Raw genomic sequence first — 8,313 nt, forward strand, 5'->3', positions numbered from 1 at the left:
GTGCAGTGGTTCGATCTCGGCTCACTGCAACCTCTGTCTTCTAGGTTCAAGCAATTCTCCTGCCTCAGCCTCCTAAGTAGCTGGGACTACGGGTGCGTGCCAACACGCCCAGCTAATTTTTGTATTTTTAGTAGAGACAGGGTTTCACCATGTTGGCCAGGATGGTCTCGATCTCTTGAACTAGTGATCTGCCCGCCTTGGGCTCCCAAAGTGCTGGGATCACAGGTGTGAGCCTCCTCTCCCTGCCTAACTGCACCTACATTTCAGTGGAATTCAGGGCCCTCCCATCATCCTAGCCTTGTGGCCTTTTACTGCTTTTACAAAGGCAGTTTTCAGGAAGGGACTGTTACCACCTTTGTTTTAGAGTTAAAGGCATGGCCAGGCTCAGTGACACATGCCTGTAATTGCAGCACTTTGGGAGGCCCATCGGGGAGGATCCCTTGAGTTTAGGAATTTGAGATCAGCCTGGGCAACATAGCAAGACCCTATCTCTACTTAAAAAAAAAAAAAAAGGCTGGGAGCAGTGACTCACGCCTGTAATCCCAGCACTTTGGGAGGCCAAGGTGGGCAGATCATGAGGTCAAGATCAAGACCATCCTGACCAACACAGTGAAACCCTGTCTCTACTAAAAATACAAAAATTAGCTAGGCGTGGTGGTGCATGCCTGTACTCCTAGCTACTCGGGAGGCTGAGGCAGGAGAATCGCGTGAACTCAGGAGGCAGAGGTGGCAGTGAGCTGAGATTGCCCCATTGCACTCCAGCCTGGTGACAGAGTGAGACTTTTTCTCAAAAAAAATAGGCCTGGCACAGTGTCTCACGCCTGTATTCCCAGCACTTTGGGAGGCTGAGGAAGGTGGATCACCTGAGGTCAGGAGGTCAAGACCAGCCTGACCAACATGGTGAAACCCCATCTCTACTAAAAATACAAAATTAGCTAGGCGTGGTGGTGCATGCCTGTAGTCCTAGCTACTTGGGAGGCTGAGGCAGGAAAATCACATGAACGCAGGAGGTGGAGGCTGCAGTGAGCTGAGATCGCGCCACTGTTCTCCAGCCTGGGCAACAACAGCGAAATTCCATCTCAAAAAAAAAAAAAAAAAATTAGCCATCATGGTGGCATTGTGCCTGAAGTCCTAGCTACTCGGGAGGCTGAGGTGGGAGAATCACTTGAGCCCTGGAGGTTGAGGGTGCAGTGAGCTGTGATTGGGCCACTACACTTCAACCTGGGCAACAGAGCAAAACCCTGTCTCGAAAAGAAAAAAAAAGGCATTTAGCTTGTCATGTTAGAAGCAACATTGAGCCAGATATGTCAGATTTCTTTCACTGTCATAAGATTTGGAAATGCAGGTTCAAAATTAGCAAGAGGCTGAGCGCCCATTTTGGGAGGCCTAAATGGGGATATCACCTGAGGTCAGACGTTCAAGACCAGCCTGGCCAACATGGGGAAGCCCCGTCTCTGCTAAAAATAGAAAAATAAGCTGGGCATGGTGGCAGGTGCCTATAATCCCAGCTGCTTGGGAGGCTGAGGCAGGAGAATTGCTTGAACCCGGGAGGTGGAGGTTGCAGTGAGCCAAGATCACACTGCTGTACTCCAGCTTGGGTGACAGTGAGACTCTGTCTCAAAAAATAAAACACAAAAGTTATTGGGACATGGTGGCACACACCTGTAGTACCAGATACTCGGGAGGCTAAGGCAGGAGAATTGCTTGAACCTGGAAGGCAGGTTGCAGTGAGCCGAGATCGAGCGACTACACTCCACCCTGGGGGACAGAGCGAGACTCTATCTCAAAAAAAAAAAAACGTAGCAAGGCTGACATGCCTAACTTTAGCAATCTTGAAAAGATGGATGATTCCATAAGAAGTGTAAGAAAACAAGGAAGAAAAACGGTCCTCAGAGACAGTCAGGGAAACCTGTCATAACCAAGGGACCTGTTCTCTAATTTTGCCTCGATGAGATTTTAATCTCTGCAGATTCATTTGTATAAGGACAGAATGTGGGATTTGCAAGCATACACATTCCTCCCTGCTCAGCTAAGATGTAATCTAAGGCGACTCTATTATCTAAGACACCCTGAGCCAGTGAATGAGTTCCCCTCTGCTGGGTGGCCTTGCCGACGCCCTTTTCTCAGCAAGAATCCCTGAAGTCGGATTCCTCATCCTGTGTTCGTGGGATGCCACTCCCCCAAGTCACCCAAAGACCCGGGTCCCCAAAGCGAGTCCGTGGGCTGCTTAGTTCCACAGCCTCCGCCTCTCGGGTTCAAACGATTCTCCCGCCTCAGCCTCCTGAGTAGCTGGGATTACAGGTCCCTGCCACCATGCCTGGCTAATTTTTGTATTTTTAGTAGAGACGGGGTTTCACCATCTTGGCCAGGCTGATCTTGAACTTCTGACCGCCTGATCCGCCTGCCTCGGCCTCCCAGTGTTCTGGAATTACGGACGTGAGCCACCACGCCCAGCCCAGTTATGGGTTTTTAAAGGTGGAGAGGCAGAGGTCACAGGCAAAGTCATAAATCAGTACAGTACAGAGACTGTACATTGGTTTTGGCATAAACACCAAGGAGACCTTGAAGCCGGGGCCCACGGGTCGTAGGTGGATTCGAAGGTTTTCTGACTTGGTGTTGGTTACGGAGGCAAAACTTTCTAAAACTTCGGGATGCACAGTAAAGGATGTTAGCTTGGGGCTGTGGGCGTGGCCTCCTCCAGGGCCCTCAGGAAGAAATTTAGGTAAGAGAAGGGTGATCAGAAGTCAGTCCTCAGCTCCAGCTCATCTGAGATCTGTTCCAGTGCACCCCTTTGGTGGTGGTCCCAGTTTCTGAAAAACATCTCGGGGGCACCTGCTCAGATGGCATGCTTCGCTTCTGTGGGGACCCTTAGGGCTCTGGCTTCCGGCTGTTGTTCTAAACCCCTGTGACCTTCCTGCAGATCGGCTGCTCGCTTACTTCTCAGGGCTGGCTGGGTGGCTGGATTGCCCTTGAGGTCTCAACATTGTCCTTGTTGCCATGCTTGGGGGGACCCACAGGCCCCTAAGAGGGGTCCCTGTGTGGTTTCAGGAGCAGCAGGTGCAGAGGCCCTGGGGTGAGAGTGATGCGATGTGAGGCCAAAGCAGAGGGTGAAGGCCAGGCTGCACTGGGCTTAGGGGCCACAAAGGTGGGCTCTCGTGAGGTCGGGCGGGGTCAGGAAAGGCAGTGCGGATGCCCAAGACAGCCGCCACTGCTTTTGCTTCTGTTTGGCAGATGGCGGCTGCGGGAGCCTGGCTGTTCCAGGTCACACCTCTCTCCCTGTCCCGGCTCCATCTGCCGGGCGTCCTTCCTCGGGGCCCTCGATGGCACCTGAACCCCTCCTCCCCCTCCCCAGAACCTTTGGTAGTGGTGCCCTCCCTCGGGGACCGACAATCTCATTAGCGTGGCACTGAGACGCCTAATCAGCTCACGAAGCAGCAAGATAAATGCCCGGGCTGGCGCGCTGCGGAGGAAGGCCCAGCACTCACACCGCGGCCCTCTGAGACCCGCCCTGCACTTGGTGAGTCGTGACGAACCCCGCTGTCTTTCCTGGCAGCCACTTCCCCAGTGAGTTAGTGTGGGTCAGCCCATTGTCCAGGGGCCGGGGGGCCGACAGGCTTTTACCACCGTGCCCGAGGTCCGGGTCTGCAGAGCGTACCTACCACCCCGTTATTCAGAAAGGACGCAGCCAACCACGTCCTCTGCTCCTCCATGGTACCCAGTGCTGCCACCATCCCCAGGCCAGCGATGCTCTGGGAACCTCGGGCCACACTGGCTCAGCTGACTGAGTGGATGCCAGTCACAGGCAGGGTCAGGCCAGGGCAGCGCGGGTAGCGGTTTCCATGCGGACGGCATCTGATGGCTGCAGCTCCCTCAGGGCCGCCCATGTCCCGGGGCTGGGGTAGCAGCTGGCCAGGCCTGTGCTGTGTGGGACACAAGGGTTGGGTCCCATGGGATCTGAGCAGCTGGGACTACCAGGCTCTTGAGTCCTGGTTTTGCACAGGCTGGTGCTGGTCCCAGGGACAGAAGCTGAGCCTTAGGAAGGGAAGGTGCCAGGGCAGGGTCCACCCCAATCCCAGGTGCCCAGCACCCCCTGCAGAGCCCTCCTCCCTAGAAGGGGCCATCTGCCCTTGCTTTCTGGTCACTCCCATGCCTGATGCTCGGCTAACAGGTGGTGGCAGCCCAGGGCCAGAGTCAGGAATCCCAGCCCACAAGACCAGGGGCAGGAAAGGGGACCCCAAGAGGTGGTCCCTGGGGCATCCAGCGTGGACAAGCCCCTCCTGTGTGTGTCATGTGCCTCCTTCCAGAACCTTCCAGCACATGTGCTGCTGGCAGCAGCTCGCTGGGAGATTAGGAATCCCCCTCTGCTGTTAATAGGCTTAGGGGAAGCTCAGCTGCCCTTGGCCCAGGTCACTGGGGCTTAGGGCATCTGGGGAGAGGCTCTAGGGAGAGGAGGAAGAGAGGTGACCCTGTGCAGTGGTGCAAGGACGCTGGCCTTGTCCGGAGCAGCTGAGGCCACTCAGCCACGCCATGCCAGGCGGGTGACCCTGCTCCCTGAGCTGGCTCCAGGCACAGAGAGGGCCTGGGGATTCCCCCAGCAGGGGAGACCCACCCCTAGCGCCCACCCTCCCGGAGCCTCAGCTTGTCCCTCTGTGAAGTGGGCCTGCGGGGAAGCAGGGCTTCACAGCTCAGAACCAGTTACCTGAGACAGGCCCCTTTTCCAGGGGCGCCCTGCCTCCCGTTTTGTGGGTCACTCTCTGTCAGCACTGCAGGGTGCCCCTCATGGTGCTGAGGGGCTCAAGGATGTCTCCGTGAGTGGGTGGAAGTAACTGACAGCACCCCAACTGCAAAGCACAGACAGGCAGAGAGCAGTAAACCCATCAGCAAGAATCAGAGGGCAAGAGCCGGGCACGGTGACTCACACCTGTAATCCCAGCATTTTGGGAGGCCCAGGTGGGAGGATTACAAGGTCAGGGGTTCGAGACCAGCCTGGTCAATATGGTGAAACCCTGTTTCTACTAAAAATTAGCTGGGCATGGTGGCGCATACCTGTAACCCCAGCTACTCCGAGGCTGAGGCAGGAGAATTGCTTGAATCCAGGAGGTGGAGGTTGCAGTGAGCCAAGATTGCACCACTGCACTCCAGCCTGGGCAAGAGAGTGAGACTCTGTCTCAAAAACAAAAAAGTCAGAGGGCAACAGCCCTGGGAGACACTCACCAGCCTGGAATCAGGGCTAACGCAACATGAGATGTGAAGCAGATCAGAACCCGAGGACGCAGTGACTGCAGGGCAGGGTTCAGGGGAGGCTTCCCTGAGCGCGGACGTGAGATGGGCAGCCCACTGACCGTCAGGGAGGGCAGCTCGGAGGCGGGCTCGCTGCAGAGCCAGGCAGCGGGGGAGGGGCCCACTTGGGTCTCATCCCAGTCCCAGCAGGGGCCCCAGAGGACTTTCCACCCAGTGGCAGTTGGATGCCTACTCCAGTCATGCTCTCCCGGGGTGGGGAATGCGGGGGATGGGGCAGGAGGTCGTCTGAGGACTGCAGACTCAGGACCTGAGGACCCGGGCTGGGTTTGCTGTGGACTGTGTGGTGGGGTGAGGGAGGCCAGGATGCAGGGGACAGGCCAGAGCTGTGTGTGGCCAGCATTGCAGGGGACAACCACCAAGCGGGGGAATGGGAGTGTGCGGGGGGCCGAAGCAGAGCTGGCAGGCGGCTGCCCCAGAGCGGATCACAGGGGCGGCTGTCTGGGTGATGCTGGGGCTGGTGGGGCTGGGTCTCGGCCCCTCCACTGGTGGGTTGAGACCCCCACGGGGTTGGAAGCCAGAGGGCTAACTGGCACCCGGGCCTGGTCTGCCCCCAGACCGCAGCAGGAGAGAGTCCCGGAGCCAAGGTTGCCGCAGCTTCTCCGTCAGCCTCGCCATGAACCTGGAGCCGCCCAAGGCTGAGTTCCGGTCGGCCACCAGGGTGGTCGGGGGACCTGTCACTCCCAGGAAAGGGCCCCCCAAATTTAAGCAGCGACAAACCAGGCAGTTCAAGAGCAAGCCCCCCAAGAAAGGCGTCCAAGGGTAAGCAGACTTGGGGGAGAGGGCCTCTGAAAGGGAGGAGGCGGCCCCCCAGGACTCGCAGGAAGGAGAGGGCGCGGCAGGGCCTTGGGCCACTTTCCTGCGTGAGTGGTCCCAGCCTCACAGCTGGGGTAGGCAGGGTGGAGTCACCCGCTCCTGATGCTACTGCCAACGATGCTGGGGAAATACAGCCACCCGCACGTGCACACAGAGGCACACTCACAGACAAGCCGCCCTCACAAACCCACGCTCAAACCGGGCACCCACCACACCCCCCCCGTGCTCCACCAAGGCGCGCACCTGCCCAGCACCCCGGGTTTGCCCCTCCTTTCTGGGCCTCAGCCCTGGGAGGCTCTGGGTGGCAGACTCACCCTGGCTCTGTGAGGGAAGCCCCCTCAGTCCCACCAAGCCTCGGGAGGTTGGGGAGGAGGCGGGTCTCTGCCCACTGGACTCCCAGCCAAACGCCTCATCTCCGAGGAGGGGTAGAGATGACCTCGGGCCTCGCCAGACTGAGCCAGGGCTGGGCCCGGCCATGTCCCTGACTGCTCTGTCCTTGCAGGTTTGGGGACGACATCCCTGGAATGGAAGGCTTGGGAACAGGTATGATGCTGCCAGTGCGAAGCCGAGGTCTGCCGGGTCCCCCCAGGCACACCCAGCACACCTGGGCCCCCACCTGCGCTGCTTTGCACTTAGGGACCCCAGCCCGTCCTTCGCTTCTTCCCCCAACACTGAGCTCCAGATCCACTGGGTGGTGAGGGGAGGGATCTGGGAAGGAACAGAACCCTTTGCTGCCTCCTCCCCCTTCACAAGCCCCACCCTCCTTCCCCCACAGCCAGTGTGTCCCGGGAGGAGGGCCCCAGCCAGGGTCCACACGTCCCCGCTCAGCACACGCAGGGCTACACCTGTGCTGTGGGAAACGGCCACAGGGGATGGGGGTCCAGGGGGATGGGATCCTCCCTGATCCAGGGCCCCTTTCTCCCACAGACATCACGGTCATCTGCCCTTGGGAGGCCTTCAACCACCTGGAGCTCCACGAGCTGGCCCAATATGGCATCATCTAGATGAGCGTCCCAGGTCCTCCCCGCCGCTGCCTGCTGTGCTCTGAACCCTGCTCAGGATTCCTGTTGAGGAGACCCCTTCTAGCCCAGATGGCACCTGGACACCAGGGTGGGGCTGCGACCTCAGGTCCCCCTCTACGTATTAATACCAGTCACCAGTAGCCCACCACCTCCCTCCAGGACGCCCCCTCAGGGGCTAGCACCCCAAGACACTGGCCCCCTCTCAGCCCTGACAGAGAGGGTTGGCGAGTCTCCGCTCCTAGGGAGAAGGGGAGGTGGTCCCAGCGCGGGAGCCTGCTGGACCCTGGATCATCCCCGCCTCACAGCTGGAAAGCTACGGCAGGGTCTCCCCAGAGTGCTCCCACACCCCAGCCCCCTCTCCTGCCTTCTGGGGTGCACAGAAGCGCCCCCTCTCTGGAGCCGTTCCCAGGTGGGTGCCCTTGGGTTGGACATGCTGAGTAGCGGGAGTCCAGGGTGTGTGTGGTGAGCAGATGAGGCCTCAGGCTCATCACACCGGGAGGCCATCCTTCTCAACACAGCCCACCTTGCAGTCCCTATTTCAAAATAAAATGAGTGTGCCCTCGCTCGTCTGTGGTGTATTTGTGCGTGGGATGGGGCCTGTGGTGGGGTCACTTGAGCAGGAGCACATGGGTGAAAGGGTGGGCAGTGGAGGGGCTGGCGTGGCTGAGCGGGAAGACAGCTCATGGGATCACACCCTCACTGAGCCTTGCTGGGGCCCCAGACGTGCAGTATCAGGCCACGGCTGGGTCAGGGCAGAAGGTCTCGGTGCACACTCAATGAAGTGTGCTACAGTCAATGAAGTGTGCAGCGGCTGGATCAGGCCTCACAGAGAAGGTGAGACTGGACGTGGCTCACTCCACATGCCGTGAGGCCGGAGCTCCTACTCCCACTGCACAAGAGAGGAACTGAGGCACGGTGACACTGGCGACTCCCCCAGAGCGCCCAGCCAGCTCGTCCTTAGCGCCCCCTAAAACTACCTACAGCTGGGTGCAGTGGCTCACGCCTATAACCTCAGCACTTTAGGAGGCCAGCTCGGGAGCATCACTGGAGCCCGGGAGTTCAAGGCCAGCCTGGACAACATAGCAAGACCCTGTCTCTATTTGAAAACAATGAGGCTGGGTGCAGTGGCTCATGCCTGCAATCCCAGCATTTTGGGAGGCCAAAGTGGGCAGATCAT

At 58.7% G+C, this 8,313-nt stretch overlaps 1 protein-coding gene across 1 annotated transcript; it reads left to right on the plus strand.

Moving 5' to 3' along the window:
• Positions 1–3,415: 3,415 nt before the first annotated feature.
• PDE6G (phosphodiesterase 6G) lies at positions 3,416–7,698 on the plus strand. Its single transcript, XM_012452736.2, has 4 exons — positions 3,416–3,517; positions 5,856–6,060; positions 6,617–6,657; positions 7,042–7,698. The coding sequence occupies exons 2-4, from the start codon at positions 5,915–5,917 to the stop codon at positions 7,116–7,118; spliced, it is 264 nt and encodes an 87-aa protein (XP_012308159.1). The 5' UTR covers positions 3,416–3,517; positions 5,856–5,914; the 3' UTR covers positions 7,119–7,698.
• The last annotated feature ends 615 nt before the right edge of the window (positions 7,699–8,313 follow it).

This window comes from Aotus nancymaae, unplaced genomic scaffold, assembly GCF_030222135.1.
Source record: "Aotus nancymaae isolate 86718 unplaced genomic scaffold, 86718_ANA_hifiasm-v0.15.2.pri h1tg000089l, whole genome shotgun sequence".
NCBI lineage: Eukaryota > Metazoa > Chordata > Mammalia > Primates > Aotidae > Aotus > Aotus nancymaae.

Coding starts and splice junctions, on each gene's coding strand:
- PDE6G (XM_012452736.2), top strand. CDS start 5,915: ATGAACCTGGAGCCGCCCAAGGCTGAGTTCCGGTCGGCCACCAGGGTG. Junction 6,061..6,616: donor CCCAAGAAAGGCGTCCAAGG/GTAAGCAGACTT, acceptor CTGTCCTTGCAG/GTTTGGGGACGACATCCCTG. Junction 6,658..7,041: donor AATGGAAGGCTTGGGAACAG/GTATGATGCTGC, acceptor TTTCTCCCACAG/ACATCACGGTCATCTGCCCT.